Source organism: Lactuca saligna, chromosome 4, assembly GCF_052625555.1.
Source record: "Lactuca saligna cultivar CGN05327 chromosome 4, ASM5262555v1, whole genome shotgun sequence".
Classification (NCBI taxonomy): domain Eukaryota; kingdom Viridiplantae; phylum Streptophyta; class Magnoliopsida; order Asterales; family Asteraceae; genus Lactuca; species Lactuca saligna.
Window position 1 is genome coordinate 123,399,703 of NC_136420.1, and position 18,769 is coordinate 123,418,471.

General features: G+C 37.7%; 2 protein-coding genes and 1 long non-coding RNA gene across 5 annotated transcripts; 2 read left to right on the forward strand and 1 right to left on the reverse strand.

The window, feature by feature from the left end:
- Positions 1-1,278: 1,278 nt before the first annotated feature.
- Positions 1,279-1,836, forward strand: LOC145040111 (uncharacterized). The gene has a single exon (XM_078988089.1). It carries the CDS (start codon positions 1,279-1,281, stop codon positions 1,834-1,836), a length of 558 nt encoding a protein of 185 aa, XP_078844215.1.
- An 8,888-nt stretch (positions 1,837-10,724) lies between these two features.
- LOC145038791 (phospholipase D alpha 1) lies at positions 10,725-14,624 on the reverse strand. Of its 2 annotated transcripts, none has more exons than XM_078987036.1 (4): positions 14,543-14,624; positions 14,141-14,241; positions 12,050-13,949; positions 10,725-11,339 (listed from the first exon to the last, which is right to left on the reverse strand). In XM_078987036.1, the coding sequence occupies exons 2-4, from the start codon at positions 14,231-14,233 to the stop codon at positions 10,903-10,905; spliced, it is 2,430 nt and encodes an 809-aa protein (XP_078843162.1). In that variant the 5' UTR covers positions 14,234-14,241; positions 14,543-14,624; the 3' UTR covers positions 10,725-10,902. The 2 variants fall into 2 exon arrangements, with proteins under 2 accessions (XP_078843162.1, XP_078843163.1); XM_078987037.1 differs by lacking the exon at positions 14,543-14,624 and adding an exon at positions 14,414-14,526.
- A 395-nt stretch (positions 14,625-15,019) lies between these two features.
- LOC145038792 (uncharacterized) lies at positions 15,020-16,286 on the forward strand. 2 transcript variants are annotated; one of them, XR_013679573.1, is made up of 3 exons: positions 15,020-15,374; positions 15,602-15,638; positions 15,716-16,286. It is a non-coding gene; the product is annotated as an uncharacterized LOC145038792 (long non-coding RNA). The 2 variants fall into 2 exon arrangements; XR_013679572.1 differs by lacking the exon at positions 15,602-15,638 and having other exon boundaries at positions 15,687-16,286.
- Positions 16,287-18,769: the final 2,483 nt, after the last annotated feature.

The window sequence follows — 18,769 nt, forward strand, 5'->3', positions numbered from 1 at the left end:
CAAGCACTACTTTATTTTAGGAAAGATGCCTAAAATGTTTTATGTGCTATATGGTCTTATTTGTTCAGATATGTGGTCTATTGCGAACCGATCTAGAAACCTTATGTGTTCAGGATTCTAAACGTACGACTATGATATTAGAACTAAAATGTAAACATTTCAGAGAGATCGGGATGATTTAAACATCTATCCTAAATAAATGATCTAAATTCACCCTATTCAGTGTATAGATCAAGATGCCAAGAACCCGAAGTGGAAACGAAAACAGAAGTAGGAATCAACAGCCGCAACCTTAAGTGATTGAGCAAGTACCTATTGTAGCAGCCTCACCTGAGCCAATCACAATGGCCATGTTACAAGGCATCATCCTGATGATGTTGGATCGTCAAATGGAGGAGACAAGTCAATTAATACTACAGGATAGGGACGAACCTATGATGCCAATTAAACATCCTGAATTGAACGATGGGCGGTCAAAAGGAGGGAAGTACAGCGGGACCGTTGGTCAAGCCAACCCACCAATAGTTCGACGAAACAACCAAGATGACGGAGACGAAAGGAATGGATGCAAGTAAAAAGATTTTCTAACTTGCAAGCCATCGACCTTCACTGGGAAGGAAGATCCGATCGTAGTTATAGATTGGATCTTGGAGATGGAGTTGGCCTTCATGACGTCTGGTTGCAGAGGCAAGTTACAAACCACATTTGTTGTACGCCAGTTCAGGGGAGGCACGGTTCATTTGTGGAACACCTTGGGGAAGACTTTGAGGCCCAATGAGCCCCTGGAACTAATATGGGTAGATTTTTTGGTGCAATTCAAGTGCAAGTACTGCTCAGCCCAAAACCTGCTCGAGCTAGAGAACCAATTCCTAACTTTGAAGAAAGGGAGCATATCCATTGATGAATACATCAAAAACTTCACATACAAGATGGAGTTTGCCTTGCGCCTTATCCCAGATGAGCTGACGAAAATTGACAAGTATGCAAAGGGTCTTCCATGGGAGTATGCAGTGCTAGTATGTTAGGCACCTACTTTAGAGGTAGCTATCTGGGCTGCCATGTTTGTGGAGGATATGATGAAGGGAAGAGCCGCCAGCAAGGTCAAGGTTGGCGAGAAGAGCAAATTCGAAGGGTCTGTAAGGCCCAATAAGAAAATCAAGTCTAGTTCAAGGAATTTTTAGAGGAGGAGGAGCCAAAGCAAAGTGGTGCGACAAATGCAAGAAGAAGCACTCTCAGAAATGTGATGTAAAAGTTACTTGTTTTAAGTGTGGAAAGCCCATGCACTATGCCAACAAGTGTACGTTCAATAAGAAGGTCTGTTATGGGTGCAATGAGGAAGGGCACATCTTGAGGGATCGCCCGAAGAAGAAAGAGGTAGCAAGACCCAATGTTCCACCAAAGCTGAAGGCAAGAGCCTTCCAGATGATGCTAGAAGCTGCAAAGGAGGTAGTAGATGTCACTTTACGTACATTTCTTGTAAATGGATTACCTATCAATGTACTATTTGATTCGGGAGCGAACTACTCCTTAGTATCATATGAATTTGGTGGGAAACTAGCATTGCCTGTAGAAAAACTTTATAATACCCTAGTTGTTGAAGTTGCTAGTGGCAAGTTCGTACCGGTTAGTGATCGTATTAAGAACATTGTCATCGACTTAAACGAAAACGAATTCCATGAAGAGCTATTACCCATAGAGTTGAACGGTTTCGGCATCGTTCTGGGGATGGATTGGCTTAGCCCCAACGATGCCGAGATACTTTACAGGAATAAGATAGTAAGAGTAAAACCACCCGGAAAAGAGTCATTTATGGTGTATGGGGAAAACGCAGAATAAACTCTGGAATCATTTCCCTAATGAAAGAGAGAAAATGTTTGTCTAAAGGATGCACACCATACTTGGCATTCGTAATCGATGCTAAGAAGGAAAAGAAGGAAATGCAAAGTATACCAGTGGTGTGTGATTATCCGGAAGTCTTTCCCAAAGATCTTCCCGGATTACCGCCTGATAGGTAAGTAGAGTTCCGAATAGACTTGTTACCAGGAACGAAACCAATAACAAAAGCACCATACCGATTAGCACGGACGAAGATGAAGGAGCGTATGATGAAACTTCAGGAGTTATTGGATAACAGTTTCATTTGACCTAGTTCATCACCATGGGGAGCTCTGGTTTTATTCCTGAAAAAGAAGGACGGAAACATGAGAATGTGTATAGACTACCGAGAGCTGAACAAGGCAACAGTGAAGAGCAAGTATCCACTGCCAAGGATTGATGACCTATTCAATCAGTTGCAAGGTTCGAGCTATTTCTCAAAGATCGATCATAGGTCAAGATATCATCAGCTAAAGGTGAGAGATCAGGATATTAAGAAGACTACATTCAGAACAAGATATGGACACTACAAGTTCTTGGTTATGTCATTTGGACTAACCAATGCTCCAACATCGTTGATGGATTTGATGAACAGGGTTTGTAAACCATTCATTGATAAATCCCTGATCGTGTTCACAGATGACATTCTGATTTACTTAAAATGCTAGGAGGAGCATGACAAGAATCTACGAGAAGTGTTGGAAGTGTTGAAGAGGGAGAAGCTATATGCAAAGTTCTCCAAATGCAATTTTTAGATACAAAAGTCCAATTCTTGAGTCATGTGGTTAACCAAGAAGGGATAATGGTTAACCAAGCAATGATCGAAGTTGTGATGAAGTAGGAACTACCAAAAAGTCCCATGGAGATTCAAAGCTCTCTGGGATTAGTTGGATATTACCGAAGGTTTATCCAAGGCTTTTCTTCGATAGTTGCTCCATTGACAGCTTTGACCCACAAAAGGAGCTACATATACGTGTAGCAAAAAGCATGAAGAAGCATTTGAGATGATAAAGAAGAAGTTATGTGAAGCACTGATTCTTTCTCTAACCGATGGAATTGAACACTTCGCAATATATAGCAATTTTTCGGGAGTCGGGTTAGGATGTGTTCTAACTCAAACATAAAAGGTGATAGCATATGCATCTCGACAATTGAAAGAGAATGAAAAGAACTACCCCACTCATGATCTGGAGTTGGCAGCGACAGTATTGGCCCTAAAGATATGGAGGCATTATCTCTATGGCACAATGTGCAAACTTTTCACTGATCATAAGAGTCTCTAGTATCTATTTAATCAGAAGGAATTGAATATGAGACAACGATGCTGGCAAGAGTTACTCAAGGACTACGACTTTGAGATACTTTACCACCCTGGTAAAGCAAATGTTGTAGCTAATGCTCTAAGCCAAAAAGTCAACCTTAAAAGAAAAAGGCCAAGAGCGTTGAGAATAGAAGTTGTCTCGACAATTGTGGAAAGTATCAAGAAAGCTCAGGAAGAAGCTTCATAGATAAATGACTGAAAGGAAGAACGTTTAGGAAAAACATTAGTGTTCGGTAAAAACAGTCAAGGATTGAAGGTACTCCAAGATAGGATTTGGGTACCTAAGATGGGAGGAGTAAGAGATCTTCTAATAGAAAAAGCTCACAAGACCATGTACTCAATTCATCTCGGCAGCACTAAAATGTATAGGGACCTAAAACCCTACTACTTGTGGCCGACGATGAAGCTCGATGTTGCAAAGTATGTGGCCAAGTGTGTAACATGTGCAAGAGTTAAGGCACAACATCAGAAACCATATGGGAGTTTAGAACCTTTACCTGTACCTATGGGTAAATGGGAAGAAATCAACATGGATTTTGTGACTAAACTTCCCAAAACGAAGAACAGTCACGACATGATTTGGGTGGTCGTGGACCGATTCACTAAGAGTGCACACTTCAAAGCAACCAATGAGAGATGGTCTACAGATAAGCTTGTAAATGCTTACGTGAAGGAAGTTGTAAGACTTTACGGTGTTCCTCTCAAAATTGTATCAGATCGTGATCGTCGTTTCACGTCAAGGTTTTGGAGAAGTCTACAAGAGGAATTAGGTACAAATTTGTGTTTAAATACAGATTACCATCCGCAGACTGATGGTCAGAGTGAAAGAATGATTCAAACACTAGAAGATATGCTAAGAGCATGTACCCTAGAATTCCAAGGTAACTGGGATGATCACTTACCTCTGGTAGAATTTTCCTACAACAATAGTTTCCACTCGAGCATCAAGATGGCACCTTATCAAGATTTGTACGGACATAAATCAGAGTGTTAATTCCAAAACATATTTCCATTATTAGAGTAAAACATCTCAGGCTGACTAATCAATGGTGTGTGCCATGCAATCACCCCGAGCTCTTCCCTCCACTACCGGAAGTACCTGAAACCAAAACTGAAAAACGTAAGCACGAAGTTTAGTGAGTTCCCCAACCTACCACATACCATGCACATAATCAAATACTACAACTACTGGGCCTTACCCACTACCTTTGGCTCCGCCCGCTAAAACATGCCCCGCCTGGCTTCGAGCCCCGCTCGGTGTACATATCTGTTTCTCTTAGGCCCCGCCTGTCTCTGAGTCCCGCCCGCTAACAAATACTAACATACAATCATATCATAACACATAAACTAAACATATACTACTTGATTCCTATTCTAAGGCCTCGGCTATCTTGGGCCCCTCCCTTGTCCTGTTATTGATGAGTCATGGAACCCCATCCACGCTCCTATTAATAGTGAGATACAGGCCCAGCCCACACTCACTCCCTTCCTACCTTTGGCCTTGCCCCTGCTCTGTTGCTAATGAGATATGGAACACCGTCTACACTCTACTATTGGTAAGATATGGGACCTTGCCCACACTTACCTCCCTACCAGGCACACACATGTATCACACAGCCAACAAGTATAAACTGTCATGTAAACCATTCTTTGGGCACCCGCCCGGTGACATTGGACCTTGGTCCTGAATATCATACTACCATACAGTGCCTAGGGCTAACCCTCGGGTCTTCCTACTGATAACTACATGGGCCGACATTGTGGCTGTAGAACCATTCACACAAAGGGAAAACTCACTTGCACTGCTGAACTTGCTGGTAACCCTCTACTGCTGACTAGAAATTCCCCGACTGCTGCTTCTTCGGCTCCCCAAGCTACCAAAATCATAATATTACTTAAACTCAATATCATAGTCTTTTCTCAGGGTAAAATTACTATTTTACCCCTACCCCAATATTGTCCATAACTAAGGCCCAAGCCTAATATACAAAGGCCCAAACCCTAAGTAGGCTTCCCAAGCCGACTAACGGTCCACTTATGGCCTAATTTTCTAAATTGGGCCCAACTTCTCAAATGCACCTTCCCTCAAGCCAAACATATAATATAGCCTAGTAACAGTCCAACAGAATAGTCCATGAAGACCCATAATCAACTAGTCCGAGGAAATGACCCAAAAAAGCCCATTGACTTACAAACGCAGGGCTTTCCCTTGTGGAACGTTGGGCGTTCCTTCGAAATCCTGGTCATGAGTCTTAACGGGAATGCAGCGCGTTCCCGAACCCTACGCAGCATGTTTGTGCCCCGATTCCAAAAACTGGCCATTAAGCACTTAATGCTTAAGCCATGCTATCCAAATATAGATCCAAGTTGTTTAAGACCTCCTAAATCATAAAGTCACAGACTTAACGACTTTGCATGCACCCAAAATTCCCAATCTCGAGAAATAGCAATCAACTTCCATAAATATGGCCACAACTCTTGCATGATCCCATTAGGACCTTAAAGATGGCAACTTTCTTGCCTAAGGGACTCAAATAGCCTCGTAGGTGGCAACCCTAAGTCCATAAATGGATTTGAAACCTAAAAATCCATTCTTGAAACCAAAAAGGGACAATATCCATGGGAAACTAGATCTATATGTAGAAGCACCAAGATGAGAACTTTATACCTTTAATAGGCTGGAAATGATGTAAAACCTCTGGATCTATAAGCTCTCTTCAATCTCTTGCTTCTTCTCTAAACACCTTCTTCTTCAAATCACCCTAAGTAACACCAAAATGCTCAAGGTAAACTCAAAATTCTTGCAAGAGGCTTAGGGTCTCGTTCTTAGGGTTATATAGGATGGAGGCTGAAGGAAATGAGGGTTGGAGGTGAATTCAGGTGTTTAAATAGGGTCCAAGACCCGAAAATTAGGGTTTAGTCTGCCCAGAGGAACACAGTGCATTCCCTTGGAGAACCTAGGGCGTTCCCATGTGCATCCATGTCCATAACATCCAACTACGCCATGCGTACATATCTCGTACGCCCCGTGTATCCGGTTTGGCCCAAACCCTTCTAACTTCAAATGGTCATAACTTCTTCATTATAACTTCAATTTTAACGTTCTTTATATCAACGAAAAGCTAACGAGAAGCCCTACGCATCCATCAGCTTTATTTAACCTGGAAGCCAGCCGAAATTAAATCCAAAATCCATAAATGGCGCAAACCAACGCCTTTGCCAATACCTTTGGGCTCCAAAACACAAACCGTATAAATGGGATCATTTAAAATACGTCATCCACCTCTAAATGCCCAAAATCAACTCTTCGATGGTTCTAACTCAAATAATACCCACTCCTTGATCACCACCCTGAAAAAGGAAACGATTCGAAATGGGGCGTAACAGGTGGTTTCAGACTGGGATGTCCATTTCACCTCCAAATTTTGAAGGAAGTTTCATCAGGATTTGGGTACTTAGCTGCATTTAGTACAAAATACCATCCCAAACTGATAGCCAAAGCAAGCGGACAATTCAAATGTTTGAAGTATGCTTCGGGCTTGTGTGCTAGATTTTGAAAAGAGTTGTGATACTTATCTTTCAAATAACAAAGTTCTCCTACGACAACAACTATCATGCCAGTATTGACCAACCGCCATTTGAGATGACATATGGAAGAAGGTGCAGGACCCGAGTTTGTTGGAGGGAGGTCAGGCATCGAGTCATGGAGAGTACAGAGGTCGTACTCAAGAGTACAAAATTGATTCAGTAGATGCTGACAGGTTGCGAGTCGGACAAAGCCAACAAAAGAGTTATGCAGATCGACAATGTTTGGACCTCGAGTTGAAGGTAGGAGACTTAGTGCTTCTGAAAGTGTCACCTTGGAAAGGTGTCATCCGGTTTCATAAGCGGGGCAAGCTGGGCCCCAGATTCATTCGACCTTTCATAATTTTGGCCCTGGTGGGCAAGGTTGCATACCAGCTGGATTTACCCGACGAGCTCAACTAGATCCATAACACCTTCCATGTGTCTCAGCTTTAGAAGTGTGTGGCTGATGAGTCCGCAGTTGTTCCTCTAGATGATATTCAAGTTGATGATCGCTTGAATTATGTGGAGAGACTGGTAGTGATATTAGATTGGAAGACGAACGTTGTGTGTAACAAAGAAGTGTCACTGGTCAAGGTCCAGTGGCAACATCGGAAGGGTTTCGAATGGACATGGGAGCCTGAGGAGGAGATGAGAGAGCACTACCCACATTTATTTATGATAACAGACTTCAAGGAAGAAGTCTAGTTAAAGTGGGGGAGAGTTGTAACATCTAATTTCCAGGTATTCACTTTTGACCTTTGAGTTAAGATTTATTCGCAAGATTGGTCCTTAATGGCAATTTAGTAGTGGTGGGTACAACACAGGTACGATGGACGTACACCTTGGTACGTTAGGCGTACTTGGCCTCATGCACGTACGTTAGGTGTAAACATTGGTACACAGTGCGTACGCAACTTGGACTCAACCCTAAAATTTTGGGTTTGTGCATTATATAAGCACCATTATAGTCCCAAAACCCATCCTCTTATTAGCCTCCATCCCAAATTCGACCCTCCTTGCAAACCGTAATCTATTTTAAACATTTTGAGTTTTTGGAGTATTTTTTGTGCTTTCTTTATTGTGAAGGAAGATCATCAAGGAAGTGGCTTTTCTCTTAAGACTTTGGATCCGACATTTTCTCTTCATTGTGTATCTCGTGAAGGTAAAAAGCTTCAACCTTGATGTATATTTCTTATGGATCTAGTTTTAGCTCAAAGTTGTCACCCTTTTGTCCTAAACTTGGTCTTTGTGAGTAGGAGATGCTCCAAGATGTTTGAGTTGTTCTTCTAGTGGTTTTAGGGTGTGCTAAGCCATAAAAATGAGGCTTTGGTCATTAGTTTATCATGATGCATGAGATAGATTTTCTTAATGGGTAAAGAAGCTACGGTTTTTGGAGCTATTGTCTTAATAGCCATGCTAAACCATAAAGTTGGAAACTTTATGGTTAAGGACATCCTTTTAAGCCTAGATCTGGATTTTAGACTTAAATGCTTAAGGATTACGCACTTAATGGGTAAGGTGGCGAACAATCGCATATACTGGGCGTACCAAAGGGTACACTACGCGTACATGGTTAACTCCACGGTCTTTGGTCAATCGCATAGTACGTCCCCCGTACGTAAAGACTACGGCCCGCATACTCACTAAGTCAACTCGGTTGACTTAGTTGACTTTGACCTGGTCTTTTACTAGGATTTGACTTGGGGGTATTTTAGGTTTTTGACCTCTATGTTGAGATTGTGACATTGCGTTTATTAAGGTGACTGGTAGAGTTGATCTCGAAGCAGCGTGCTATTCAATTTTCTTATCTATCTGTGAGGTTAGTTTTCTCACTATATCCATGAGTCAAAGGCACCAATGTCGGTCCATTACTTGTTATGTGGAATGCTAGTTCTCTTTGTGATATTTGCATGAAAGACGAGAATCTGGCTCTTGACAATTGTATGGAAGACCAGGAAGTGGCCCCAGACAATTGTATGTAAGACCGAGATTTGACCATCGACATTGCATGGAAAGACCATGGAGGTAGCCCCTAACACTTGCTTGTTTTGGTATGTGGTATTTTTGAGGAATTCACTAAAATTTGTGCTTTCAAATTATGTTTATAGTTTTAGTTACTTCCAGTTTAAAAAGGAACGGCCAGACGTGACGACACAACATCTTCCCCTCATGATTTCTGTATTTGAAATAATTATACTATGATATTTTGAATATTATGACTTAATGTTGATTTTAAACAATTAATGAATGATTTAGTAGACTTTTAAATGAAAATTTTTATTAACGTTTTAGAACATTATAAATCCACTGATGTTTATTATGTGGCAAAATACATGCATAAATGGTTTAGGGTCAGACCCAAACAATTAGTATAGTTGGGCTGCAAAATACGATTTACAATATGCTTAGGAAGTTTTGAGATGAAGGTTTCCAAAAATATAAAGGTTGATAACAACCTATAGATGGTGTTAGGGTGGGTACCTGTGACTCCCAAATTTATTAAATTTTGGATGTGGTTGTCTATAATTATACATACTTAATCCGAACAAGTATTTTATAGCATTGAATTTTGAGAAATATTACGCATGTTAAACATAGATTATCAGTCCATGCTAACAACGTATTTGTCATACGTATCACATCATTAGAGTATTTACAATACATAATTTAATGAAATTATTGAATAAGGGTATTTAATATCGTCAATAACCACTAGACACTTCAATATAAAAAATATAACTTTTTAACATAAAATGATTAATAAGTAAATGAGTTTTTTTAAACTATATTTTATTGAATTTTTAGAGAGTTCACCACATTGTAGATAGATAATTAAAAGTTGTATGATAAATGAAATATTTTATTGAATTTTTAGAGAGTTCACCACATTGTAGATAGATAATTGAAAGTTGTATGATAAATGAAATGATATATTACAATCCATTAAACTCAATAGAATTAATTAATATATTGTGAATGCTATTACTCTATATACTACTAACATGTTGTAAATTACTTTTTTTTTAATAACAAAAGTATAGTACAAATGAAATTTTATTTGCAAAATATTGTCAAAAAGAGTTTGAGGTACCTAGATTAATTGCCGAAGGTGGTTATATTCGATGTGGTTATATTCAATGAAAGTTCAAGTCGATTAAACAAACATCTTTTATGTTTTACTTCTTTTTGTGGGATAAAATTACAACAAAAGCTAAAAAATATACTTTTTAAACTACTTTTCTTAGAGCATATGGTATGAGCAACTTGAAGTGGTGTTATAACAAGAAGCAACAAGATGAGGGGGGTGATGTTCATAGTGTTATAACACCATGTTAAGAGGAGAGAGATAGAGAGAGAGATAATTTGACAGCCAACAGGTGATCACATTTCTTCTTGTCATGGAGACAACAAGAAGCACCACAACAAGATGAAACAAGGAGAAGGGGGGTGTTTTTGATGTTATAACGACATTATATGTTGTCAACTCAGCCACAACAAGAAGCAACACGATCCACAACATATGCTCTTAAGAGCATTATGAGACCACATTTTTGGTCCTTGACCACCCCTTAGACTCTCCTTCCTACAAGGTTTCTTAGATTCAAAGATGGACATGGTTTGAATCGATCAAATCTACACTAATATTCGGTAGGATTTTCAAAGGATAAGTTATATTGTTCCTATCTTTTATGCCTACAAATATTTCTATCCACTAACATAATGAAACGTGTTATTATTCTATGATTCAGTTTAATTTTATTTGACATATTCCTAATATATACTCTTAATGAGATAGTTAAGTAAATATAGAATGATGATACATGTCATAATTTTAATAGATAAGAATATTTATAACATAAGAGACAATTTAATTTCTCTTTTCAAAGCGGGTCACAATTTTTATGATAGCCACCTTAAATTGTTTTAGAATAGTCTAAAGAAACTTATTCTACATGGCAAAAATACAAGAAGTTACATTGTTCATATGGAAGATGGTCATTAGTACACATCTTACATACAATTGTGATAATAGTGATGCAAAATTTGCGTATTATTCGATTACAATGGCTAATACCAAACAAGGAAACAAAATTTGAAGTTATTCCAACTAATTAAAAACACCAAAAGAAAGTCTCTCTTTAGGTAGTAAGAATAGGAGGAAGGAAATCAGATTTCATACCAAGGATCTTCGCACTTGTATCAGGGAAACATTCAGTTCCTGGCAATTCTGTAATATCACCATCCCTAGCAATACCAACGGGGTATCGCAGCAAGTGACCTGGCAAATCACGTTCAAGATTTTCACTGGCGTAAAGTTCCCAACATTTGTCAGCCACATCATTCACCTTTCTCACGCATTCAACGTTTTCTGGGTGCTCAAAGGTCTGATCAATCATGCCAAGGTGTTCATACCATAAAGCCATACGGAAGCCATGGATCTGACCCCTGGCTGGTGACCTGGCTGAAGCTAGATGATTAGGTTGATATGCTCCCATGGCTATTTCAGAATCCCTAGCACCATCCATGGATCGTTGGTTGATGTTCGCAGATCCAACTATTATGTATTCATCATCAACTGCACCATGGTAGATGTAACTTAGTCACTAAATATGATTAACGATTGAAAAAGTTACCATTTTGGTGACTTGGTTTATCTGATATTTTCCATTTTGGTCCCAAATAGTTTAATATAGCATTTAGCCATTATCTGAAGATTTTACAACTATTTTACTTGAAACATTAACTAAAAAGTGCTTTTCAAGAAAAGTGCCATAAATGTTGTAAAAACTTCAAATAATAACAAAATTTGCAAGAGAAACTGTTTTTGAATCAAATTTGAAAGCCAAAATAAGGTGTTAAAAAAATTATTTACTCTTATTTTTTTATTACTAAAATACAAGTTTGGTCCTTTAGGTTTTAAATTTTTTTTGTTTTTTCGAAAACAATATCTTTGAAACATTGACAGTTAAGTTAAAGGGAGTGGTGTTAAGCTCATTGAAGCTCAAGCAAGGATGGGTAGACTTTTGTCAAATTGGGAATAATAGAGTGAGTGGGTTGCCAAGTGAGGGAGAAAGGTAGAAGAAGAAAAAGTGGAGAAGGAGAGACTGTCTATCCTCTACTTGGACCCACCGATTTGGCTCGTCGAACTTGGAATGCCGAGCCTATGGGCTGGTGTCTTCTGAGGTACCTAAGCAAATGTCGAAGCCACCAGGACAACCTTATTGGATTGTTTTATAATATAGTTTTGGTCTCATGGTTGTCAAATCTAACAAACTAGCTATTTACCTATCATCATTTTGGAATGGACATAGATCATAAAACGACGGTTCTCTTGGGCATGAAGATAACCAGAATCCGGTTCGGGTGCTTCGGTTGGTTCATGCTCATCGTCTTGTTTCATCTCGCGGTTTCCAAGGCAAAAGAAGGTAAGATACTCTCTTGGATCATCATCCCGACCCTTCTCCTGAAGAGCCTTGACAATGTCTTTATACATCATCTCCATCGTCCTTTTCTGCCAGTCCAATATGGCCTGAACAGATCCACTTTCTGGGATCCCTTCAGGCCACATTGGGACGACAACATAAACAATAAACTTTTGACCGGCTTCAATCTTGCTGACAATCTTCAAAGAAAGTTCTTTTGGAATAAGGTGCAACGCACCAATCTCATTTACATTGATATCGTCAGATTTCCAAGCAAATGAGCTTCCAAGGAAATATTGGTTTTCAATATAGATGAAGTTTTTTGCCCTTCTTATCGCGTTAATGTACGCATCTTGAATACTTCGATCAATTATGTTGTCTTTCCCGCTCACAAGACCCGCTTTCCCGGCTTCTTCGGGAGTGTCCGGGAAGCCAAAGGCGGCCCCACCATCGATAGACCTGAAAAGCTGGACATTCCATGTTTCTTGATCATCTGGGAACGTCACCGGAGATGGTGGGATTAGAATGTCACGAAGTTGTCTCAAGTCAACGAGTATATTTTTCCCACCTTGTTTTCGCCATCTTTGTTCAAAATTAAACAAAACATCCCAAGCGATTGGTCCTTCAACCCTAGAGTGAATATCATGCCATGGCTCCCGTGGACCACCTTTAGCTATGGAAGCTCCGGTGTAATTAGGTTGATGGAAATCATCATGGTGAGCAGCGTTTAATGTTTTAAAAAGAGGATGAAACGCATAATCGTATCTTCCATCACATAAATCAATACCACCTACAAAACTCACCACCCTTCGTTTATCTGAACCTCCGGTAGGCATCTCAGCGTCCACCACCACGATCTTCTGGTGATGAGTGAACATGGTGGACACTTGAAGATCCTGAAAAACGCTTCCTCCGTCATCAGGGTCACGCGGGCATAAAATGCAATGAACGTCGGTGTTTCGGAAGAAATTCTCAGTTTCTTCATCATGGGTAGCCATTAATCCGTCTTCTTTAAACACATTTACAGAAGTTCTATCGTCCCAAACGAGCATAGCCACCCTAACACCTTCTTCTGCTTTCCGTTTTAGAATCTGACCAAGCATGACGTCACCTCCATCCTTTTGTCTCTTTGGGTCTCGTATCAAAGCGATCTCAGTGTAAACAGACCATCCAGTAATGTAGATGAAGTGTTTTGCGTTAGTAATGGCTTCGAATATATCTTCCCAACATCTATGTGTCTCGTAGTATTTGCCACCTGCAAGAGCGATCTTAGGCATGAAATTTTCAGGGACATGAGCATCTTGGTATAAAGAGACTCGACATCCAGTTCTTTGAGCGAAGAATGTGTAGGGAACTCCAGGGTACTTCGCGTTTTTGATTCCATGAGCCCAGTTACGATCTTGAGTGACGTCAAAGAATTGTAGCTTTACGTGGATTTTGGATCCAGCTGGAACAGGGTTGTTGTTTTCATCCATGATCTCAATCCATTTGTCTACTTCATCTCCATCTATTAATTCTCTTACAGGCATATGAGCTCTTCCAATTAATGTTGCCCCGATTGGGTTATTGTCTTTAACAGTGAAGATCACGTCAGAAGCAGAGTGAGCACAGTAAATGTGGAATGACTCATACCATCTTGGGTTTTGGGGTTCGTTTTCTATCATCCTAGTTCGTCCAACTCTGCATTTTTCTAGATCGATCGTTGCGTAAATTTTCGGAGTTCCTTCCCCAAATCCAACGGTTTCTTGTATGTTCGCCATAAGCTGCAACAAGAAAAAAAAACGTATGTTTGCATGAAGAACACGAATATGCAGTTACGTCAAACTGTTATGATTACCCGTTATTAAAGAAAATAACATAAATTCTATGATAGTATATTATGTGATATGAGTGAGCAATCGTTTCAAAAGTATAAAATCACTCGTAATTTTTTAAAGAAGATATGAAATTATACCTTGCCGAATACATTAGGCCCACCACCTTCGTGAAGCTTATCAACCTCGTAGATTGTAACGTGAAGAGTTCCATGGAGAAGTACCTTAGACATTTTGTAGCCTGCACATTAAACAACAGAATCCAACGAATTACTCGTTTGTCGTCAATATAGCTTACCACATAATCGCTTTTTTTAACTACAGATAATATAATAATAACAAACATGTACTGACAATGCGTGATTTAAACGAATCGAGAATGAAATAACTCGAAGCAGATTACAAATCGATACCAGTGAATCAACAAAATTAACAGTATCCGTAAATAAAGTGATACACAAGCTCAATCACGACATGCAATTCATTTTATTTGATAGATCTATGAATCAGATGAACAATTGACGACATAAAACAATACTTACCGTTTGAATCGAAGTGAGAGAGATTAAAACATAAAGAATATGATCCGAACGAAATTGCTAAACGTAATAAGAGGGAAGCGGAAGAGTTGGAGAGAGAGAGAGATAGTGATCCGTGAAAACAGTTCTTAAAAGGCTTCAAAGTTAACCGGAAAAACCGTTTCTTTTTTTGGAATTCAAAAAATAAAGTCCTTACTTTTTTTAATCAAATCTGTAATAAAAACCACTCCAAACCAAATATATAAAAGAGTAAATAACTAAAATCATCCCTAGTTTAAAATTAAGTGTTTGGTCTTTAACATTTTTTTTTACATCCAGACCATCTTTATAGTTTCTTTTTGTTGTGATTTTCATCATCCCGACAAACATAAAAAAAAAAAAAAACTAATATACCCTTATCAAAATTTATTTACATTTTAAATTAAAGATTGTATTATAGAGTTAACTTTAAGTCTTAATAAAAAAAAAGTATGGTTCCCACACATCTCCATCACCCCCACCCCTTCCCTTCTAGACTTGAAGCCATCGATCATACGTCCAACCCTTTCAAACTCATCCCTAAACACCGATCTACACCTCAAGTTCTTATCGGAGCCTCCAGCCGGAAACTTGCATTTCTAATGTAGTTGTTGCCATCAGTCAACATGCTAACACCACCACCGAAACCCTAAAGTCGCCTAAAACCTGCAACTTTATTTTTCTTCTCCGCCTCTGCACGTCGTTCCTCTCAAACCCCATTTATTCTGGTCTCGCAGACATCATCAATTTCATCTGGAAAATCGTCTTCCATCAATTTCATCATCAGGAAAATCATATTTGACTTATGGGGCATCAGGTTAGGTTTTTCATTTTGGGTTTAATCCCATTGCGTTTAATCCAACCTGTTTAATCCCATTATATTTAATCTATTAACATCATCCATTTCAAATACAAATGAATTTAATCCTATTCACTTTTGGATTTGATTTCTGGGATTTCATCAGGTTTTTTTTTCTTTCATTGCCGATTTGAGGTTACGTTTTCAACTTAAGGTCTGATTTATTGATTTCGTTTTTATTTCAGCTTAGGTTCTAATTCAGGATTTCAGGATTTGACTTTGGTTAGTTTTTAATTCGAGAAATTGATCTTGGTCTGGTTTGATTTATAGGATTTGATCTTGGTTTTGGTTTGGTCCAGACGGTGATCGATTGTGGTTTGCAAGAGGTGAATGATGGTTGCAGTCGAGGTAAATGGTGATGCTTTTCGAAGGTGAACATGGTGGTTCCTAGAGGTAAATAGGGTGTCACTTGATGAATTGGATGATGTTGTCGACAGCCTGAAGAGGCGGGCGGTGGTGTTGTTGATAGTGATGGTGGTGGTGGTGGTTTTGCTGGTGGTGGTGATTGAAAATGATTGGTTGTAGTGGTGGGAGTGGGTCATGTCTATAAATCATTTAATTTCTTTTTTAATTAATAAATAACAAACTAAGAATAAAAAACTAAAAAATATATAACGGGTAAATATAGTCTTTTAATGTCTAATAGGGCAATAAAATCATACCACAAGACGGTCCTAGTGTAAAAATAATGTTAGGGACCAAACGTGTAATTTTAACCAGACGATAGGGATAATTTCATTAATTTACTCTAAATAAAAACCAAACCACGTAAGGCCAAAATACCCAAATCAAATAGGAGAAAAAACAAATCCGAAACTACTGTATCGTGTTTTGGGTTGGTTAATGGTTATGAGACCTCATCTAAGATTCTTATTTTTTTGCGTTTGGGATGATTATTGTGTTAGGATTATATTTGTCCGATAAGTATATATATATATATATATATATATATATATATATATATATATATATATATATATATATATATATATATATATATATATATATATATATATATATATATATATATATATTGTTTGGTTACTATATGCATTACATTTTCCATTCTTTTCATAAAAATAATTTGGTGACGTAGTTTCTATTCGGAGATGTTGTTCATTAATCAAAGGATATTTTTGTGAATGATTCAATTGTAGGTGGTTATTTTGATCTAAGTTAGAAGTGTTTTGTTGTTATAATTAGATTTCATTCGTTAATTATGATTATCCTTTGCTTGGTTTAGGTCAGACATGAGCGCACTCCTAGAAATTTGAGTCAAAATATAAAGAGAATGTAGAATACTTAAGAAAGATGAGAATGATAAATACTGTTTCAAAAAGTTTAAGAATATGTGAAAATGCTTAAGAATAACTATAAAGATTGAGAAAGGATAGAGAATTTAGAGGAAAATACAAGAATGCGTGAACACAAGTATATGAGAAAAATATTACCCTTGGTATCCTTACCATATATGGTTGTACTCTAAGTAAAACTGAAGGGTCATTTGATAGTTATTGGTGAAGTTACCGATGATTGAGTTAAAACTTCTGATCAATAAGAGTGAGGGGTCATTTAATACTTGTTGGTTGAGTTATTGATGATTGAGTTAAAACTTCTAATCGAGTCCATAGCTAATTGAAATCATGTTGTCTGATTATATTTTTGGTGAATGATGGAAAATGACCATATTACCCTTATGTTGTCTCTTATGTTTGATAAAATAATTATAAAAAATACAAACTGTCACACAAAATTTGAATTAAACATAAATCATTTAAAATTCAAATATAAATTGTCATACAAAATAGAAAAGAACATAATAATTTACATACAAATGTAACGTTAACCAGTTGAGAGTAGTTGACTAGTAATCTGGTTAGGCAAAGTAACCATATATTCAACGGCTTCTGAACCCCATTCTATGTCTTGTATGTTTTAGGTATCACTTCCTCCACCTTGCACATCAGGAGTAACGACAGTGGTCTCTTCAATTTTCATAAATAAGTGATATAGAAGATTGTATTTCCTTATAAAATTATGGATCATGGCACAAATAATGACTATGTCCCTTTGCACTGGAAAAGGATAAGTAGTTGTTTGCTTTAAGATTGGGAATCCCGCCTTCAATACACCATAAGCACGCTCAATAACATTCCTAAGTTGTGGATGAGCATGATTGAAACTTTCTTCTTTAGTTAAATCCCCACTTATTATAATATTGGCTAATAAATACCTAATATTGCGATAAAAAGCAATAAATCCATGCATGTTGGTGTATGCGGTGTCACAAAGGTGATATTTATCCGTAAATGAATGCGACATTTATTATCTATCAGTGTTGGTATAAAAGGTAATACTTATTGTTGTGGGTAGAAAATTTTAACTTCTTAATTTTATCTTAAACTTTTACTAACATCCCAGATGAACCCAAGATCTTTGATTTAATCAATATCTTGGGTTGCCATCATGTTTCTCATGAAATCTTATGCACTAAATTAAGGCTCGATGAAAAAGGAATATACCAAGTCAAACCACACGTGATCAATGATTCATGAACGTTGAAGCCCTCATGAAAGGCAGGTAAAGCGAATATTAAGGCGAATTCCAAGAATGTTAGAATTATAGTTATTATTGTTATGTATATAAAGACTAACTGATCGATACACACTTAACAACACACTTCCACTATTATTCTTCTCCAATTCTCTCGAAACTTGAGCACATTCACTTCATTTCTAAGATCAGCTAGCACCTGTAACATTATTTTCAATTTGATATAAGTTCTAAGACAGGTGATTTCATGACCTCCCGAGGTTTTATCCCTAGGATCCAAAAGGATTAAGGGCTTTCTTCATAATCCAATGTGTTTTTGTATTTACTTTATTCACTTGGTGTTGTTTGATAAAAAAAACAATCATTTCATTTATTTGTTTGTCTATTGATCTATTGATATTGCTAAAACCACTAAGGTATCTTCTGATATCTTAGTATATTTTTGAGTATGTTAAACTTTATTGTACAAATTTACTTACTAAATCTCTAAAACAATATTTTATCCCAAAATACACTTATTCATATTACAAAATATTACCTTTTAACCAAACACTTTTCTTAGTATCATAGTTTTCTACCCAGGATCTTAGACACGACCAAGATCTTCGACACATATCAATATATTAAGCACTTTGCTTTTATTATCCTTATTTCAAACATCACACCATACTTACTAATTTGGTTACGAAATTAGTTTGTTAATTTTTGACCAAAACACTTATTATATACAAAATATCGATATTCAAAGTTATAGAAAGATTATAAACCCGGTGGAGGGAATGGAAATCTAGAAGTCAGAT

Coding starts and splice junctions, on each gene's coding strand:
- LOC145038791 (XM_078987036.1), bottom strand. CDS start 14,233: ATGTCTAAGGTACTTCTCCATGGAACTCTTCACGTTACAATCTACGAG. Junction 13,950..14,140: donor GGCCTAATGTATTCGGCAAG/GTATAATTTCAT, acceptor TTCTTGTTGCAG/CTTATGGCGAACATACAAGA. Junction 11,340..12,049: donor CCATTCCAAAATGATGATAG/GTAAATAGCTAG, acceptor ACCATGGTGCAG/TTGATGATGAATACATAATA.
- LOC145040111 (XM_078988089.1), top strand. CDS start 1,279: ATGCACTATGCCAACAAGTGTACGTTCAATAAGAAGGTCTGTTATGGG.